We start from the raw sequence: 20,627 nt of genomic DNA, 5'->3' as shown, positions 1-20,627 counted from the left end.
TGGAAAGCCTGAGCTCCTTACACTGCATTGCATTGCATTGCATTGCATTGCACAGCCTAACACTGCATCACACAGCATTGCACTGCCTCGCAACAAACTGCACAGCACAGAACAGCATTGCACAATGCTGCACTGCATTGCACAGCCGAACACTGCATCACATAGCTTTGCACAGCACGGCATAGCATTGCACAACGCTGCACTGCATTGCGCTGCAGCAGCCCCCCGCCCGCGAGGGCTTAGCACGCATGCGCATCCCCCGCCAGCTGTCGCTCCGCCCTTCCCCTCCAGGCCGACGCCGAGGCACGCAAGCCCCGCCCCTCCTGGAGTTAGGTCCCACCTCCGACAGCTAGCCCCGCCCCTGCTCGGGGCGACCAATAAAAACGCGGCGGGCGGGGCGGGCCGCGCCCTTCGTGGGGGGAGCCAAGATGGCGGCGGCGGCGGCGGTGGACGCGCGGGCCGGGGCTGCGGCCGGTGCGGGCGGCGGCGGCGGCGGCGGCCGGCGGGGAGCACCGGCGGCGGCGTGAGGGCGGCGGCGCCCGGTCCCCTGCGCTTCTCGCAGCGCCATGGAAGCGGCGGCGGCGGGGGAGGACGGCGAGGAACCCCCTCGCGGGGCCCGGGTCCTGGGCTCCGAGCTGGTGGAGACCTACACGGTGAGGGCCGTTGCTGGCGGCAGGCCCGGCGCGGCCCGGTGGCGGGCTCCCGTGAGGGGGACGTGCGGGGAGCGCGGCCGTGGAGCCGCGCCGTGGTGGGGAGGGAGCCCCCGGCGCCGCGGGAGGCGGCGGGACAGCCGGGACGGGCCCCAGCTCGGGGCGCCGAGCGGCGGCTGCGTCCGGGCTCGGCGCCGTCTCCATCCCGCCTCAGCCGCCCCGGGGAGGCCCGGCAGCGCCTCCAGCCCTGTGTCGTGCCGGCTGCTCGAGCCAGAAGGGAAGAAAGGGGTAGAAGTTTCGTACCAGCAGTCGAGTAATGTGGGGAATTTCTGGGAAATCTGCCCCAGCGGGGTACAGCGGTAGGGCTGTGGGTGTCCTGCGCTTGAAAATTTGGCCCCCTCTAGCTCCTTGTAACTCTGACGCTTGGGAAGAGCTAGTGTTTTAGTGGAGCCTGAATTCGAAGAGCTCGTCATCTTCATATATAAATATATATATATATGTGTGTGTGTGTATATATGTATGTACATATGTATATCATGAGAAATGGGTATTGAGAAAATGTAGCTTTTAAAGCTGGACTGAATACAGTATAAAATATTTTGTTAAGGCAAAAATACTATAACATCCCTCCTGAAAAGTTTCATCTTATCTTCAGAGAAAATCAGATGATTTGGGGATGGTATTGCCCACAAACGATTTTTTTCTTTTGCTGTGCAAAAAAGGAGGAAAGATCGTCAGCAGCATTTCTATTGGGGAAGGAGTTAAATTTTTGATTTATAACTTTTTTTTTTAAACTAGTTTCATTTTACCCAGACTTAAGTGGTCTATTTTTTGGGAAGAAGCTCTTCACAAAAACAAGCCTCAGCGTAATTGCACACAGAAAACATCTCAAGTACACCACCCTGTTATATAACTAAATTTTTTTTCTACTCCTACCTTAGTTTATTGTGATTTGAATAGTCTTTTTCTGTAGAATGCACATTATGACACCAGGCTTCTTGCATTAGGAACTTAAAGGAAGAAAACAGAAAGGGGCAAAGAGATTTAGAAAGACAACACTTGTAAAAAGTTGTGTATTATTTTTACAAATAGTACCTTAGATTACTGTCACTGAAAAGGTACTCAGAAAAAAACTCTTGAGTGACAGGAAAGCAATTTCTGATTTTTTTTTTTAATAAGACTGATTGTAAAACCATGGCTTGGCAAGAGAATTTACACAGCTGTAGTACTTGAAGGACTTAGCTCTTTTTCATATTGATAACCCTTGAAACATCACTGTTTGGGAATGGCTCTCAGGTGATCAGTGGCCATGTTTACAGACCTAGATAAAAATATAATGAATGCTTCAGATCACCTTGTTAGGGGGAACGTCCCATGAACTAGTTGGTGAGAAGCTTAAAATACATTCTTGAAGATGGTTTCAGTTCATTCTGTCAATTTAGTTACATGGTGTGTATTCACAAAAACTATTCTGCTGTTGACATGTTACCACTGTGTTCGCTGGATATGTGGTTCTTCCCCCAAGCAAGTTTGTTTTCAGAGTCACAGATCAGTCGGGGCATGGTGAGGCTTTTGTGGTATGATGATTGGAAACTTCTGTTTTAGTTATGAACTGGAATTCAATAGTGTTAGTGATAGAGTTTTCATGAGTATTTTGCAGTAGTTGTGATTGAGAAATTCAAGTGAACTTATTTGAGAAAATTTCAAAATGTTACCTGTCCCCATACTCTGCTAGACACAAGTTATGGACACAGGAGGTGAAATGTGAGCTATTTAGCTGCTTCAGCTTGTAAATCAGCATCGTGGCATGAACAACCTTTGGTAATACCATTAATGTGCTAGATTGAGCTGTAGTACAGGCACATAACTTACTCTGCTACAGGTAATCTTTGGCAGATCTGCTGATAGTTGGGGGATAGCATTTTAAGCCACTGCCATCAGAAGCTTAATTTTTAAGGCCTGAGTTCTTATTTAATGATTATGTTTCTGGATATATCATGCTGTTTTAGTGCCATTTTTCTAGGGGACTTTCAAAGTAAGATTTTTGAAAGGCAAAATTTGCCAGTAATTGGTCATGTTTTGTTTCTGTTGCTGTGGTTTCCAGGGAATCATGCCATTAAGTTTACTTGTGGGTAAACCTTTGCAAATTGTTAGCAGGACTCCAAAACTGCAGCCAGCTTCTGTGAAAAGGCCCAAGCCATTAGAAATGTAGGCATATATCTTTAAATGAAAACAGAAATGATTTACAAAATGATTCACAAGACAAAATGATTTACAAAAATTAACATTTGTGTTTAGTGTTTAAAATTCAGATGTTGTGGCACTAAGGATTTGACAATGACCTGTACCTGAGCAGAAGTGAAATATGGGTGGTAGAAAAGTCAGTCAAATCTGGTAAATATGAAAAGGGAAATAGAGCAGTAGCAAGAAGCATCTTTATCTGTTAACACATAGCAGTCAAGACAGCAGTAGCACTATTTACATCCTTGTTTTTGAAAGAATCAGTTTTCTTTTGGCATTGTTGCTTCCCATTTTACCCTGCACTTTAGAGCTCCAGCATTCAAGATAATCTCAACAGAAGGGGGCATATTTTAATGACATTATTTGTTTGACATTTTGAACTTAAATCCTGTAAAATATGTAGGGCAGGCCCATAGTTCTATGTAATTTTGAAGGTACTTTTAAAAATATTAATGATTCTTGTTGAAATTTTTAGGGTGGAAAATTATCTATGGTTTAATTCAGTGGAAAAGATATTGCACTTGTTAATATTCTTTTGTTGACTTCAGAAAGAATGAGCACTTTTACAAGGTATTTGCATGTGTTGGAGAAATATGAGACCAGGTATTTCTCCTGCATGTGCTGATCCTGCTAGATGCTGACTGAAGGCTGGCTGATTGTAAAAAAAAAAAAAAAAAAAAAAAAAAAAAAAAAAAAAAAGGCCTTTAGGCTGCCAGTGCTTCATTTGTTTCCTGCTATGCATTTGTTTGTTTGGCCTAAATTGCCTTCCTGCCTTTCCTGTATTTTGCAGCTGTTTTTAATATAAATGCTTACTTCGGTGTGTAAAGAAAACACTGTGGCTTCCTTGAATGGGTGTAAACTGTCTGACTGTACTTGACAAGGCAGGGAGGAGGAGATTTGGTTGCATCATTGTTCCGATGTTTGGGACCTAGTGGCTGCAGTCCCACCTGCGTCCCAGACTTTCTGTGTGCCTGTGGGCAGCTCTGTTTGTCATCGCTAAGGGGAGGTACTTACCCTTTTCTTGACAGTACCAGGGTGATGCACCAGTGCGATGCTGGATGAGGAATACAATGGAATTGCAAGTATTCCATACAATGTGAGATGAACAGGTTTTTATAACCATACAGGAAGTAGACAAAGATCAGTTTGGAATCACCGATGTTCATTTAACAGCAGGTTTAGAAGTTATACTTCTTAAAAAAAAAAAAATTACTAGTAAATATTTTACTTTAAATATTGAGGGAGATGAAAGGCATTCTGTCTGGGGAGTGACTACTTAATTGCAACGAGCTTGAAGTGACTGGTCTGTATAAACAACCTCAGCAGTAAGAAAAATTATCATGAAAAAATACAGCAGTATAGATCTGTTAAACACTTTACAAAGTAGAATTTAAATTGGCCAAAGCAAATAATTTATAGAAAGATGTAGAATATTTATTACACAGAGTCTGGTAGAAGGCACTTTGGAAAATGGGGAGATAGGTTCCCAGGATGAAAACCTGTGAATGTAAACCTTTTCATGTTTTAGGTCAAAAAAAGCATAGTTTATGACAAAATTGCGGGTGGAGAGTTCACATGGTAAATTATGTCTGGGAGACAATGCCGTGTGATAGAATTTCATCATCTCCCCCTTTGTTTATGCCTTCTAGCCATTGGCTTGATAGATAGGCAGTCACTGAAAAAACTTAATAAACTGTCAGCCTTGTCATCTTAGTGCACTCAAAATTAATTGGAGATGTACTTACATAGCTGACTTTTTAAAAAAACTTCAGATTTTGGCTTTAAAATGACTGATTGATTTCTGTATCAATTTTGGAAACAAGTCTTTGGAACATATAAGCATATTGCATTTGTATCTATTCTGCAAGATAAAGGCAGCTTGTGGGTTAATCTGAAATCAGTTGCTGTCATTCTGCTACTAAGGCTGCTTGACAGGTGAATATGTACTGCTAACTCTAGATATGTTCTACATGGGTAATGTTGTGGCTTTTTTAAATCTTAATTTGTGGAGTTGTATCAGTACATTTAAAATATTCACAGACGTTTTCTTGACCAGGCTGCTTATCCACTTGGTTCAGTACTCTCTTTGTAGAAGTCATCAGTCCTTGTCATTTCAGCAAGAGAATATGAAACCTTTATTATATGTTTACCCTAACTGATTGTAGAGTGTTGTAAATAGAGAGAAGGTGCATTCCTTCCTTATCTCACAAGCTGTCAGTTGGGAGCTGTGAAGTTTACTGGGTTGTCAGTGTCTAATCTTAGGTTTTATTCATTATATATTCAATCTGCATTGCGTTTAGCTATACTGTTTTATCTCCCATAAGATTTTTAGCACAGCTAGCTCTTAAACAGAAGTAGTATCTTTATTATAGCTTCTAAGTGTAGTACTTTTTTTAGTTCCAAATTTAATCCTCTAGTTTCTTTGAGTTTCCACTTGCTTTCCTCTGGATTGTAAGAAACTTTTGAATACTGAGATTATTCCTGTTCTAGTTACTCATAGGCATGGTAAATAATCCTGACCTGCAGTTTCCCAACACAGCATGACAGGAAGTCAGACGTAAGCCTTAATTTGAATTGTAATTCTGTGTAAACCATTGTTTGTTTTTTTACTGCTCATCAGAACACTGACACATCATCTGCTGTATGCAGTAGTCAGACATCTTGATTCAGTTCTCTGTAGGACTTGTTTTTTTTGTTCAGCAAGCCAGCGTGTTACAGGCTCAGATGTTTCACACAAAAAATGCATCTGTGCTATAACTCTTTTAAAGTTCAAGTAGTATTCTATTTAGTGTTTGTTACTCTACTGGTCTGTGCCAGTAGTAAGTGAAAACTGCCTTTCTTTTATGTAACAAATTGAAAATTGACTGTTGATGCTTTTTTTTCCTCAAGTAGGATTAGTAATAGATGTACCTCCTTCCCATAGCACCTATGAATCAGGTCTGTGTAACCTATGATAGCAAGCAAGTTCCCTACCGTGTTAAATGCTTTCAATATCTGCTTGTCAATTTTTTTTTTTTTTTTTACAAGGAATATAGTTGGAATAGGTAACAGTTTCTTTAATTGGTTGTTATCAAATAGTTGTATATGTAAGAAGAACTGGTTCTGCTGAGCCATCGTGGTTTTATACTTTGTGTTTTATTTTCTGTCTTGGCAGTTTCACTGGGATGGCTTGCTTCTGGTATATCCAAAGGTGGACTGTGATTTTCCTGCAGAATCAATACTGTTCAATCTGGAAAGTCACCTGCAATGAAAATCTTGAGTTGTGTCCATTCAGCACATGCATAGTTAAAAATAATTAGTCCTCTCTAAAGAAATGTTGGATTGCTTTAGTTAATTGTAATGGTTCTTTGGGCACAGTCATAACTATCAGGAAGCTCTGTTATGTTTGCTTTTCACCGAAAGGAATAGAATAGTTAACATCCAACCAACCAAAGGATTTGCCTAGACTTCTGAAGGTCAAGCTCCAGATTCCTGCTCAACTATGAGGTGACAGCAGGATGTTTGCCAAGTTCCTTTGCCTGTTGTGTAACTTGGTAAATCTGAAGGAGGGATGTTGCTGTCTTGTGTTTGATGTGGCTGTGGCTAGGTATGAATGCCAATTTAAGTTGGCTAGCAGAAATGTTCAGAAAAAGTAGTTTTGAGATTGCAGTTGTTAAACTGCAGGTTGGAAAAATAACAGCAGTTGCTTGGAAATAAAAAGAGCATCTACTCATTTTTGTTCGTGGCGCAGTCATGTGAATGAGGTCAGGCATCCTGCACCAGCAAAGTCACTGTAGAGTTTGGATGAGCTTTTAGTTAACTATCATACTTTGTTGTGAATATTGAATCACCTTATAGTGATACATTAACCTACAGGTATCACAGTCAGCTTTTCTTTAACTACTTTTCCAGTTCCTTTCCTTACTTTACTTTCTATTTTTTAGGTATACATTATTCAGGTCAGTGTTGGCAATCATCAGTGGACAGTCAAACATCGTTACAGTGATTTCCATGACCTGCATGAAAAGGTAAACATAAAACTGGCATTGATCTCTTGCAAGACATCTTACAGTTTGTGTAGTTCTGTTGTGTGGAACATAAATTCTTTCCTCAATAAAGTGTGAGAATGTCTGCTAGATAGAAATTAAACCATCTGAACTTCAAACTAAAGTCCTCTTTTCACATGAGCAGCATTATTTGCCCTGATTACACTCCCTTCTTGAACTGTGGGAGATTGGCCTGTATCAGAAAGAATACGGTTCAGGTTGCAGTCATTACAACTTTTGCCAGGAGAAATGTTTATAGCAGCTAATTTGGTCACCAGACGCTGGATTGGAACAAAGACTGTCTTCAAGGGGTTGCTAATAAGCTATTGTTACATGGTTGCATATGGTAGTTACTAACCAGTACTGATTCAAAACAGTAAGTGAAAATGAGAGGAAATCCAGTATATTCAAGACTGGGCTGCTTTCTCAGGAACTCACCTGATATTCTGTAGTTTTATCATCTTAAATAGTTGCATTCTGCTCTGTGGTATGCACGCATTTTGTGGAGCAATCCTGTGAGTGGGACTAGTCAGGACAGACATGGATCTTCATTTTTGTATATTCTCAGAATACACCATCATTAAACTTCCTATAATTTTAAGATAAAATGTTCTTTCTAAAAATACCTAAGATTAGAAATTGAGTAATAGCTGTAATTTACTGAAGCAATTTTAGTTTTGGATCTTACCAGGGACAGACAGCACACTCTTAATGCATTCATTTGCATCCTTCATGCAAGTTCAGATGGCGTGTCAGGCAATAACTGTAGTCTTTCTGTCTTTCAGCTTGTTTCAGAAAAGAAAATTGATAAAAATCTGTTACCTCCTAAGAAGATTATTGGAAAAAATTCCAAAAGCCTCGTGGAGAAAAGACAAAAAGAATTAGAAGTCTACCTGCAAACCCTTCTAGTCAAGTTTCCTATTACTGCTCCAAAAGTGTTATCACACTTCCTACACTTTCATTTATATGTAAGTTATCTTTTTAGCATATAAAATGCAGTAGTGAGTGTCTTCTGTCAGTTTTCTGACTTGGAGAGACTTGAATGTAGTGCTTGCAAAATGACTAAAACTGCTTTTTTCAGTATTTTGCACAATATAACAAATTAAGCACATTTTTGGAGGTTTTTGACACGACCTTTTTTGCAGTAGATACTGTGCTAGCAAGTAGTGTGGGTAGGGACTCTGAGATAAGAAAATAAATGCTGGCAGAATACTTGCAGTCTGTGAATAAAGCTGCAGCTGAATTGGTTGTTAAAGCTGAAGTCAGTAGTGCTAGCTCTCTGAGGGAACATTACATAATTGATCACTCCCCCCCCCCCCGACACACACTTAGTGGTTAGAGCTCTATTTCTGTTCACACTGAAACAGTTTCCAGTAGCCAAATGAAGAAAAATGATACTTCTCCAGAAGAGCACACTGATGGAGCAGCTTATAGAGAACTAGCAGTATCGAGCAGATAAATGTTATGGTAAACGATGCTTGAAGTAAGTGATGGCTTGCTTTTATGTTCACAATGCAAATTTTTCATTTGTCTCGTATGTGTAATTAGGCTTTAGTAGTTTGGCATCATGTTGTAAGGGGGAAAGTGGACTTTATAAAGAGAAAAATGCACTGGAGAACTCAGTGGAAAGGAAGAGCAGCAATTGCTTTAGGGGTGGGATGTACTGACATGGCTCCTTATGGTTTCTTATGAAGGCTTCAGAAATGAATCAGAAGTGATCCATTAGGTATGTTGATTAAGATTTAACAACAAAAGAAAAACCTGTTTTACTTGTGTTATCTGAATATGTGTCCTGTCCCAGTAATAGCTTAGAGTTTGACTTTGATAAACAGGTTTCCTTCATAGTATTGCTATTGCCCTGCAGGTTTGAGTGAGAAACACTAGTTTGTGTTGTGATCGAGTCCTCTAAAATGGATTAGAGTTTTAAAATGTATTAAAAATGTGCATAACAGTGTAAAGACAGTGGATGTCTGTTCTTTTCAGACAGAGCAAATTTCCTGATCTCAAGCAAGTTGCATAATTTTTCTGTTCTTTGGCTACTCTCTTAAATGATGATCTGATGTGTTTCATTAATGTTCCAGTGCTGAAACTTCCAACGAAGTTTTTTGTGCAGGCACAGCTTCTTCCTATTTCCGCCCCTGTCTTTCAGTTATTTTTTTCTTCTTGCTGACAGTAGTCAGAACCCAACTCACTGAAACTTCTCATAATTTAATTTAAACTTGCTCTAGCGCTCATCCTTTTATCTTTTACTTTTCCAAAGAACTAGCGTTATTTGGGTATGAATGCTTCTCTGTTTCTTTACCTAACTTGTGTTTTAGGAGCAAAGGTGTTGCTCAATCTGCAGTTCTTTTTCTTAAGTGAGTCTGGGTTGAGGTTTAAATTCAATTGTTTCTACTTGGAACTTGTTAGAGTACTTTTAAATATTTACAAGAAATGTTAGCTATTCAGAAGAAAAGCTAAATATTTACCTTAGCAATTCTACTAGAAAATAATCTTCCTGCAGAACTCTGATCTTTTAAAATATTTAGTTTTCAGACAGCCCACATGCATGCTTGAGACAGTTTAATTCCTAATATTGCCACATTAGTTTATATAGGAAGACTATGATATTTGTCTATCATTATATATAGTAGTTCCAGTAAGGAATGCTTTATTTTCGAGGTTAGTTGAACTGAATGGATTAGAAATAGACAACCTTCCATAAATACATGAACAATACTTCATGTGTTGCCAAGAAAAATTAGGTACCGCTTGGCACAGAGAAGCAGTTGCATGTGATAGTAGTAGTGCAGTACATTACTCTGGCATTGTATAGGATATCCATGGTGATATGGGGATGCTGATTTTGTTGCACCTTCTTGCACTTTGTCATCTTAAAAAATACGGTTTGTAAACTTACAGATACAAGCTTTAGCAAGAAAAGAGTTGAGTGCCCCCAGGCTGCAGTTCAGCAGCTGCTGTGGACAGACGACTTCTGTGTGGTTGATACATACAAGTAATTAGAGCTGAGACGGAGGCTTCTCTTCTTAGAGCTGACACAGTAAAGCAGTCACTTTTTTTGCTTGTTAATCACTGGATAATCCAAGTCATAATCTTGTTTCAATCATAAAAGTAGGAAAAATATCTGCTATGTGTCCCAAATGATGAAAGAGATACAGAGAGTATAGTTTTCAATTAAGCATGTACATGCTAGATGAGTCTAATTGGTGTGTTCAAAATAAGTCAGAGCTGTTGAATTTTGTTTGGAACGCAGCTCCTTCTAGCTTGTGGTCCCAAAACTCTGGTGTGGAGGCTTTGTTTGTCCTCAGTGAGCACAGTTTCAGTTGTATTGAGATGTGCCTTTCTAAAACACTTGCTTCATCAGATGAACCAAACAGTCTGTTGCAGATGTCCTGTGGGTTTATTCCCCTGTTATGAATCATGAGGGCTTTGTCAGCAAAGCAAGCTCATCAAATATTCATTTCATGATAATCCATAATATCTGTTTACCCTTTGCTGCTACCTTATAATCAGATGTGTGTGTCTAGGGGAAGCTTTGCTATCACAATGGCTTTATTTTATGCTCTTCTTGTGGGCCTTTGAGAGAGAACTGTTGGAAATGCTCAGAACTATTTCTGACTTCCACCAAGCATTTGCTTGTTGTGGAGAGAAATAGGTCTAAATGGAAAATACTTGCACCGATCTTTATGCACCTTCAGTTTTAAAAGGAACAAATCCCTGCATTGAAAGTTTTCAACCTTTCCTTCTGGAACTGTCAATGCCTGGACAGCTCCCATTTTTTTGAAAACACTGTACTTATAATAGAAATTTGCCTCATATTCCAAGAATGATTACTTAAAGTTACTTCAAAAACAAGCTTACTTTCAAGTTTGACAAATAATGGGCAGTAATAGTTGCTGTAACTACTGTTACCTTTTTCTTTTAATATATGCAGGATTTGCTTATTTAGTTATAGTTCAGTATCTCCCATCTTGGAAATAAAATCTTGTAAAATTTCAGGTCATTTTTCTGAAGTATCTTGAAGTTACAAAGAAATCCATTAGACATATTCACAGTTGATTTCTGAAAAAATTATCAGCAAAGGTGCACATTGAAAAATTACAATAGTAAGTATGTAAATAACAGACTTAATTACAATGCTTTATTCTTTGCAGGAGATCAATGGAATCACTGCTGCACTGGCTGAAGAGCTCTTTCACAGAGGTAAAGAACTTGCCAGAAATTAACTGGGAATGAAGAGAGAGGTTTCCTCTATGTGTATGCGTTCATATACCAGAGATATTTAATCTCCAGATAATCAGAGATTCTCAGACTCTGCATATCAGACTCTGGGACTTTCTCTTCCCCTTCTTTCTCTTCATTTTTTTTCTTACTGATTGCAGTTTAGGACAGATGCACTTTGATTCAAGCTGTTATTTTGGGTGGAACTGTAACAGTAGTGCAATTACTTTTGGAAACTAAACAGAGAAATCCATTAATTCAGCTGTTGAAAAGGGCTTACTTATTAGTCTGTGTCCTGAAAGGATAAGACACGGTGCTAGTGATCAGAAGCTTTTGTTAAGCTTTCTGTCTTGGCATATTGTTTTGTGATACGTAGGGAAGTTTCTTTTGAGTCAGAGTACTGATGTAGTATGTGTTAAATGCAAGAAAGCACTTTGTCTAATTTACTGTTCTTTCAGAATTCAGGAAACATGAGATGTTCTGGTCAGTTCATTAAAGGATGTTCTTTTCTGAAGCTGGCAGATCAAAGTGGAATACACTGCTATAATTGCAATAGCTCTTTTTTTGTCTGTACTGTAAATAGAACTGGTCCGTTGACAGCAGGAGATGTGTGAAGTGGTTAACCCAGGCTAATTTTGTTTTAAAGAAGATGCTAGATGCTACTGTGTATGCCAGCTGGAGCAGTGGTGGTGTTGACTGAGGTGATAGGTGAAGCATGTTTCAGTATGCCATTTTAGATTGTTCTGGCACAAAATTAACTTTAGGTAAAGCCATTTCAGAGGGTCCACTCAGCAAGTTTTGGAACATTTAAATGTAGTTTCTGAAGAAATTTGTCCTGACTTTGTAGCACACATGGTCTTACTGATATTGGAATCACTGGTATCTGACTGCTGTATATTGGTGTACCCTTGCCTTAATGTGCAGCTGGACTCTTGGGACTTGCTCCCATTGAAGCCAAAGGGATTTTTACTCCCCTCAGAGCATTTCTGAAAATGCTGGTTATCATGAAAGCTGAAGCTGTCTTGTTCATGGAGTCAAACTGATGTCACTAAAAGAAAGAGGAGAGAGACATCAATTCCACATGTTTGTGTTTTGGCTGCTGTGGTCCATGTTATCTTTTATGGTGCCTTCAGAGAGACTTTCAGATGCTGTTTCCTACTACTTAAATACTGTTCTAGATTAAAATGGGAATGAAAAAATAGTAACAAACAATGCATTTTCTATTCTGGGAGTCTGTATTGGTATTAGTGTAGTAAAGGACCTCATACTCTTCACAAAAACATTTGCTGTAATTCTGCCTTTAGGGAGTATAGCAAAAGCTGTAAGGTCTGTTATTTTTTTTAGATGACAGGTATTGCTTTTTCTGAATGTAATGATAAGTGCTAAATGTTACAGAGCTTATCTTAAAGAGCTTAGCTTATCATGGAGAAAGCGTAGTATCTTTTACATTATCTAAATGAATATTGTCTGAATCCAGTCCTGGTAAGACTGAGGGCAATTTGCCATTAGTTGCCTTAGGAGCTTCAGGCTTATATGGTGAGAATGCTGTTTTCAACACCTAGGCTATTCTGGTGTTAGAAATTTTAAATTCAGTCCTTCTAGTACCTGTTTAAAATGGTAAAAATGTGCGTTGTTTTGGTGCCTCACTCTGAGCTTAGAGTATAAGGGACAAACATTTTATCTCTAAGCTTAGATCTTCTCGGTACCATTTGTTCTTTTGTCACTGAAGTTGTGCAACTCACTGCAGCAATGTGTTTAATATCATTATACTCTTCTTTTTCAGGAGAGCAGTTGTTAATGGCTGGAGAAGTCTTTAGCATCAGACCCTTGCAGTTGTATGCTGTCACTCAACAGTTGCTACAGGGGAAGCCTACATGTGCTAACGGAGATGCCAAAACAGATCTAGGTCATATTCTGGATTTCACCTGTAGACTCAAGTATTTAAAGGTGAACTATACTTGCAGAAATACTGCAGACACTGTTTCTAGCAGACTTTGACATGACTCTTAGCAAACTTGAGTCTAGTGTGAACACACAAGAGCTTTACGGATGGTGTCATTTAAGCCCCTGCAAGCATTGAAAAGTCCATGTTGAACAGATATTTATTCTGCCTACCTTCAATACACACCTGATTCTCTAACAAAGATGATGATTCCCCTCTGTGACATGATCTCTTTAGATAAGTGCAATCACAGAATCTTACTGGGTGCTACTAGGAATGGGTAGGTAGATAGACATTCTCTTTAACCCTGCATTGTCTGCATATACTATGGGTAGGCCTGTGTGCCTCTATGTATACACATGTATATTTATATGCGTGCATGTACATTTGTGTAGAAATGCTAACCCCTTTCTCATCTCTCTTTCTGACTGTATCTGAAAATATTAAAAAAAACAAAAACACAAACACCTCACTTCTGTCTTTGAGATTACCTTGAAGTTCTAACTAAAATACTGCTTCAGAATAAATGTAAAATAGCTCAAAAGAGATCATTTCAGTCTGGAGCCAGTTAGTTTTTTTTGTTTTATCCTACCAAATAACTGAATTGGAAAGGGTTTTCTGGAGTAATTTTTTAACAGTGCTTGCTAGGGCTCAAAATTTTTTTTAGCCCCTTTATTACATGAAGAAGAGTTTTCTTTTAACTGTGTGGTGTGTTTAAAGGGGAAACAAAGGTGAGGATCAGGGAAGCTTCACTGGAAGTCTTAGCAAGTTGCAAAAACTAAAAAACATCTATACTGCTATTTCTGTGGAACTTCAGTTGCCTTTGCCATCCTATGGGTTTATAGAATTCTCTGAACTGAGGATTCTCTGATTGAAGAAAAGCATGTCTTTTAGAAAAATACCCAACTTCAGAGTTTTCAGAATTTCTGGCCCTTCTGAATGCTTTTGAGTGAGTCCTTTCAAAGCTTTTGAGTTGCAGATAAGACCAGACAGAAAGCTGAAAGATTTCTCCCAAGATTCAGATGTTCACAGCAAGCGTTAATGAAACAAACCATCTCTCTTTTCATGCTGCGCACATTCTCTGAGGCCAAAATAGTAAGACCAAATGGAAATTTTAGGTGCTTTTTTATTAGATATATACCAATGGAGTGCTGTGTTTTTTCCAAAATCATCTTGGCAGTGCCCTGAACTTCATCCTTGGTAGTGGAAATGAAGGTAGTTCTGTCTTGGAAGATCCAAATGTTTCAGAAAAGTTTTTTTTAATGAATGTAGGCCTGTGTTGGTCAGTCTTGCCCAATATATCTTTTTTTGCATGCCCTTTGTGCTACAGAATACAAGCACAAGGTGGCAGTTTAAGTACAGTCCTTTATTTTCTGTGCATAACTGGTGCAACATTTTTTCCCCGAAGAATTGAGTTGTCTGTAATTTTCATGAATCATTGCATATTTGAAAATTTGGCTGGAACTTTGAATGTTTTTCCAAGATGTTGTATTTGTGGTATAGCCTGTATAAGACTTCTGAAATGCAGACAAGTTTGATAATGTGTACTAACTCTGGTTTTAATTGTTGATTTCTAGGTCACTGGAACAGGAGGACCTTTTGGAACCAGTAACATTCAGGAGCATCTCTTGCCTTTTGATCTGTCCATTTTTAAGTCGCTTCACCAAATAGAGGTATGACTGAGATACTCTTTGCTCATAATTTCTTAGAGGCTCTGCGAATGCCAGGTCTGCTGCATGTTTCTCAGCATTAGTAATTGTATAACTTGGCTTGGTGCTAGAACTGGAGAGTACAGTGTTTGGAAATAATCATGAAGACTTTTATAATTCTATTCTCATGAAAAGTTTTGGGTTGACTGGCACTGCACTGCCATTTTCATCTGGTAGTAAACACAAGTCTGTCCAGAGATTGGCAGTGCTAATCTAGAAAGACTTTCTTTCAAGGGTGGCAGGAGCTCCGCATCTCTGTTCAGTGTGGTTTCCCTGATACACCAGTGAAGTTGCTGGTTGTGGTCATTTTGCAGTGTGTGCAGCGCTTCACCAAGAAGTACTTGGTTGCTGGCAGGAGCTGCAGCAGACCTTAGGTGGCATAGATTCAGTGTGACTTACAAAAAAAAGGCTTTCTAATCTTAAATGTAGTCTGTGTAGTTAGCACGCTACCATCTTAAATGCTTAGCATAGTCTCCTTGCTTCCCAAGGCACTTCATTTTTTATTTACAATAAAGAACATATTAGGGTACATAAATGAACTTGTCTGCAGGTAGAGCCACAGTTTTTTGAGACACCACTCTTTAGTAGCAGTAAAATGCTGTATCCTGTCAAACTGCCTGGGTGGTTTCACCTCGAGCAATATACAGGGGAGACTAAGTCAGTGGAGAAGAATTTTTGTTCAAAGAACTGTTTAAGTTTCACTTTTCTGCAGCTGTCTCTCAATTTCTTTGCTTTAGCTTTACCAAGTTTTAATATTACTGACCTGATAATCTCCTGCTTTTGTCTGTGTTATGAGAATGGGATTTTAGAGGAGTGCTGTAACTACTCTCCAAATTGTTAATAGAGCAGAGAACCCAATATTAAAGCTTTCAGCTGCCTCTTCCATGTCTCACAATTGCCTGTAATATTGTTTCTGATTTTGTAACATAAAAATTATAATTTTCTTTTAAAACAGATAAATCATTGCGGGGCAAAACTTATTAAAGGGTTGACTTCATCAAAGCATGCTCTAGCCACAATGAGTGTTCGATTTTCAGCAACATCGATGAAGGTAAGAGTGTTTTCCTACTTGCTGGTAGTTGCTTAAAGCACATGCAAAAATAACATGCGGAAAATGCAGAGGAAGTGTTTACTTGTGTCCCTTCACAGGGACATTTCTTATGCTATTGGAATGCATGATTCTGTTATTCATCCAGAATTGAATGTTTGTCTTGGTTGTTCTTTTCTCTGTGCTTTGATTTGGTAAGGGATATCTAGTAGCATAACTTTCTCAGTTCCTGTATTGTCCCTCTCCATTTCCTAATTCAGACTGGCTGCTGGTGTTGGAAGTCTCTCCTCATCAGTCTAGAATAAGCATGTCAGCTTTCTGGCCCAGGCAGCTCATGTTTTAAGACCTACAACTTTAATTTAGATTATTAGAAAGCTTAGCAATCTTCCTTACATATGCACGGCTGTTTGTTGGACTGTTTTCAAAATGGTTAGCTTTCACTGAAAACGTAAACATAATACTTTCCTGTGCTTGTCTTAAATAGGAAATCCTCGTGCCTGAGGCCTCTGAGTTTGATCAGTGGGAGCCAGAGGGTGCAACTTCAAATTGTCCAGTGACAGCAGTTATCCCAACTTGGAGAACTTTAACGACTTTAGATATGAGTCACAATAGCATATCTCAAATTGATGATTCAGTGGTAAGATTCATTTGGAAGAATTATTTTTTGTTTTTGGGGGGAAAAAAAAAGACTGGCTGTGCTTCTGTGGAGCTTTACATAGCAGCGATTTTGCATTTACTTCATATATCTTCATTTTTCTGGCAGAATTTTCACTTGCATCTCCTTTTTTAATGTTGATTAGCAACCCAGATTAAAGCTTACTAGAAAGCAATCTTTGAAAAAGCTGAAGGAGACTTTTTGAAATCTTTCTTCTACTACCTCAGTATTTCCTTTGCTAAAGGAGAATAGGTATTTGTCATTCTGTACTCTGTAAGTAACACGTTCGTGAATACTGACTTCTTGAAACATTTTTACTGTTTGCATTAGCCTTAGGCCACTTATGAAAGTAAAAAAAAAAACAAAACCAAAAAACCTCCTTGGGCTAGACTTTGGAGTATTATCAGGGCTGAAGCTTCCTGCATATTTAAAAACATTTGATTTTTCTGGCAGCCTTCGTGACATCAACACAGTATGTAGAGCATGGAAACAACATCTGAAATATTTTGCCAATACCTTGGTTTTGCATTTTGTAACTCAATTGTGAAGGAAAAAATCTGGCTTTTGTCACAAGAACATGTGTAAAATATAAACATACTTTTTTACTCAGATTACTCCTGCAAAGCAGGGAAAGTAGTTACTTTTCCAACTGAACTAAAAGTCAGGAGCATGGAGTGCAGTCCTCTTGTTCAAGATTGATTGTGACTCTAGGCTTAGGCTTTTCAGGTCCCAGTCCAGGCCTTAAGTAGAAGGCAAGTCATTGGTGAGATTACAACCAAAACAAAGCGAATGTATGTACAGTAACATCAAAATCAACATTTGAGTCCTCCAAAAATAAAAGGTTTTGTGGGTTAAGATGCATTTCTAAGAGTTAGAGGCTTATGTGAGCTCGTATAATGCTTGGCTAGTGTAAACAACATGTGTAAACAAATCAGTGAACTTACTCTGGCCCTTGGTAGTCTGCTTTATCCCCGTTGCGTGCATCAAATATGCTTGTTTGGTAAGATGAAACAGCTATAATGAAATTGACCTACAGTTAATGGCTGGACTGGGGGAAAAATATTCATTTTAAGTAAGAAAATGAGTTTCAGACTTAAACTTAACCATACTTCTCAGAGAAACCTGTTTGTTTTTTTTTCCCGCTCAAGAGGAGGATTTAACTTAATTTTGCCGCACTGTATCACCGAATGATTTTTTTAATACAAAAAACTGAGAGACACTGTTCATTGGATGATGCCTTTCTTTTGCTTGTCAGTCAGCTGTTGGTGAAGGATGAATGTCCTGACTTATTAAGCTATGATGCATTTTACCACAGGCATTTTTCCTCCTTCTAGAAATTAATTCCGAAGATTGAATTCCTGGATTTGAGTCACAATGGGGTGTCATTGGTAGAAAATTTACAGGTAAACAATGCTTTTGAAGGTGGATTTTTGTTCCAAAGCTGCTTTTTGCTTCAGAATTCTGTTGCTGATCTTTGTCATGGAAAACAGTTTAAACCAAAATAGGTTACTCTTTGTAACAACATCAAGTACTCTTTTAATTTTTTATTTGTTCTAGATATTTTCCTTTCTTTGTCAATATTGGTGTATAGCATTTAGTTCCTTGCCTGCGCTGCCAGCCATATCTCTTAATCAGTAAAACTGCATTTGAGGGAGTTCCCATTTTATAAGCTCAGGCCCATGTTATGAACAATTTCACATCATGCTTTTATGGCTCGGCGATTTTCCTATAAACACTGTTGCACAGAACATAAACAAGCCTTAATATTTGTGTCTTTAATATTGTTTCATTTTAACGATTTGGTGTATGACATGGATCTTCCATGTTTTTGTAGCATCTTTACAACCTTGTTCACCTGGACTTATCCTACAACAAGCTTACATCACTAGAAGGTGTTCACACAAAACTAGGAAACATCAAAACTCTGAATTTAGCAGGAAATCAATTGGAAAGGCTGTGTGGTCTTAACAAACTGTACTCATTAGTCAACTTGGATCTGAGCAACAACAAAATAGAACAGGTAACTGTTGATCTTTATTTCAGTGTCAAACTGAATTGCGCTTTGAATTGCAAGAAATTTCTTCTAAAGAGTGAAATTGCAAATTAAAAATGCAGCTGCAGCAACTTTTCCTGGTTATAACAGCAAATGAACAGTATAATATAACAGTAATTTATGCTAGAGATGCTCAGCCTGTGTGCTGATGCTTCATTTATCTATTTGCGTTCATCCATTTTTCCATAAACTTTCAGATTGATGAAGTAAGAAATATAGGAAGCCTCCCATGCTTGGAAAAGGTGGTCTTATCCAGCAATCCTTTGAGCATCATTCCTGATTACCGGACCAAAGTGCTTGCTCAGTTTGGGGACAGGGCCTCAGAGGTAAGTCACGGCGCGCTTTTCCTTTGAAGCTGGCACCTAACTAAAAAAATCTTTTTTAAAGCCTGATGAGGAAAGTAATGTAAATGTTAGTTTAGCTGATGAGTTTTTACTGTGCATTGGAAAAGGTCTTTAGAGAATGAAACCACATTAGTAGTATTCCATTACGCTCATGGATCTAAAAGAAATTTTATCCTGTCTTCACTGGATAAAGAAACAGTATGTTACGACTGAGATACAGTTGTGCTAGAAGGGTCTTAAAACTTATCAAGTGTTTCTGAATGTATATTAAATTCGTATCACCTTAGAACAAGGGTCTAATGTGATATGGTATTTTTGCATGTAGTAGTTATAAGATGCATAAAGTTCACATTAAGCTAATATTAATTATTACATTAATTTAAAAAAAAGATTGCCTTGTTTTCAATGTCATTTTTAGATATATTATACATTTTCTTCAGGTCTGTTTGGATAACATTGTTACCACAGAAAAGGAACTAGACACTGTGGAAGTGCTGAAAGCTATTCAAAAAGCAAAGGAGGTGAAGTACAAACTGAGCAACTCAGATAAAAAGGTGAGTTTGCGTGGTGCTGGGGAGGAGTGAGTTGATTGCTTATGATATTTATGCTGTTGTGAAGCTTACAAAAAGACTATAAAGAAATATATTTCCAATTGGCCAAATACAGGCCAATTAGATGAATAGACAAATTAGTCATTGTCATTTAGCCAAATAAATGAGGTCTGAGGGGAATTCATTAAACTTTCTTTTAGTTATAACAATTTTTACAATTTCTTTGCTTGTTCCTTTAATGTGGGACGAACTTTTAATTTTTTTCCTATATTTTCAGTATAATTTCAGTAATTATCTGGCCTTCCTTTCTATGCTGGCTTGGGAGAGATGAAGCGGGAGGAAAGGACAGAATGACTTAACACAGTGAATGTGCAGTGGACCATAACAACTGTGCTTTACATCGTACATAAGTGCAGAAACATAATTTTACTGCCTATGCAACAGAGTACTAAAGTGACTTTACCATCTTCCTTCTTGTGGTTATTTAGCAGTGGGAAAAAGTCGGAAATCTGCATCCTCTTTGCCTTCTCGCATGTGTGTTCTTAGCGTTCTGTGTAGCTGGTTTGTCCTGCTTTGGAATTAAAATTATTATCAGAGCTTGTTTCTGTCCTTGCAGGGTAGAAATCTTGCTTTTATTCTTGTGTGTTTTATGAAACTCACTGTTACTCTTGTCAATCAATGCAGTGATTAGTGATCAGAATGACTTTTCAAAATGAATTCTTAGTGAAATTCCACTGCACTAAGAAAATAGAAACCTCAGTGGATGTGACAAAGAAATGCTGGCGCTAACTTCGCTATTACTAAAATTGAGAAAGCTAGTGCTAAAATTGAGAAACCTTGTATAGACTGGTTTTAGTTCAGGATCTAATGTGTCCTGTGTGTTTAGTTTCTTTTTCTTTAATCACGGCATACTTTCTTTATTAGATCAGTGAGGACTCCAGGCTCACTGCTGCCAGCTCCAAATCAAACTGTTCTTCTCTTACTGTTCGTCCTTCCTCTCCCTCTCTGCCTCGTCCTGTCAGCTCCAGCCAAGGTAATCATGTATGTATCGTGCTGCTGGGCCGAGCCTCTTGGTTCTGCTTTTTGAAGCTGCATTGATATACATGAGTATGACATGCATGGAAATAGGGCTTATCAAGACAAAATGAAGCAGAAAGGCATGGTAGCATGGGCATAGAACTTGCAAGT

The 20,627-nt window shown here is 38.6% G+C and overlaps 1 protein-coding gene across 3 annotated transcripts in view; it reads left to right on the top strand.

Moving 5' to 3' along the window:
- The first annotated feature begins 506 nt into the window (after nucleotides 1-506).
- The window catches only part of NISCH (nischarin), a 32,161-nt gene continuing 12,040 nt past the window's right edge, over nucleotides 507-20,627 (top strand). The window contains exons 1-13 of one of the 3 annotated variants that reach the window (XM_067303193.1): nucleotides 507-653; nucleotides 6,815-6,898; nucleotides 7,702-7,884; nucleotides 11,071-11,119; nucleotides 12,921-13,084; nucleotides 14,657-14,752; nucleotides 15,744-15,839; nucleotides 16,321-16,473; nucleotides 17,826-17,894; nucleotides 18,326-18,511; nucleotides 18,742-18,870; nucleotides 19,329-19,442; nucleotides 20,364-20,472. In XM_067303193.1, the coding sequence (XP_067159294.1) occupies nucleotides 567-653; nucleotides 6,815-6,898; nucleotides 7,702-7,884; nucleotides 11,071-11,119; nucleotides 12,921-13,084; nucleotides 14,657-14,752; nucleotides 15,744-15,839; nucleotides 16,321-16,473; nucleotides 17,826-17,894; nucleotides 18,326-18,511; nucleotides 18,742-18,870; nucleotides 19,329-19,442; nucleotides 20,364-20,472 (1,519 nt within the window). In that variant the 5' untranslated portion in view covers nucleotides 507-566. The remainder of the gene's footprint in view (nucleotides 654-6,814; nucleotides 6,899-7,701; nucleotides 7,885-11,070; nucleotides 11,120-12,920; nucleotides 13,085-14,656; nucleotides 14,753-15,743; nucleotides 15,840-16,320; nucleotides 16,474-17,825; nucleotides 17,895-18,325; nucleotides 18,512-18,741; nucleotides 18,871-19,328; nucleotides 19,443-20,363; nucleotides 20,473-20,627) is intronic. The other 2 variants (XM_067303191.1, XM_067303192.1) reach the window with 2 other exon arrangements.

This window comes from Apteryx mantelli, chromosome 12 (assembly GCF_036417845.1).
Source record: "Apteryx mantelli isolate bAptMan1 chromosome 12, bAptMan1.hap1, whole genome shotgun sequence".
In the NCBI taxonomy this organism is placed as follows: Eukaryota; Metazoa; Chordata; class Aves; order Apterygiformes; family Apterygidae; genus Apteryx; species Apteryx mantelli.
The sequence above is the reverse complement of the archived record's forward strand: the minus strand, read 5'-3'. Positions and strand labels throughout refer to the sequence as shown.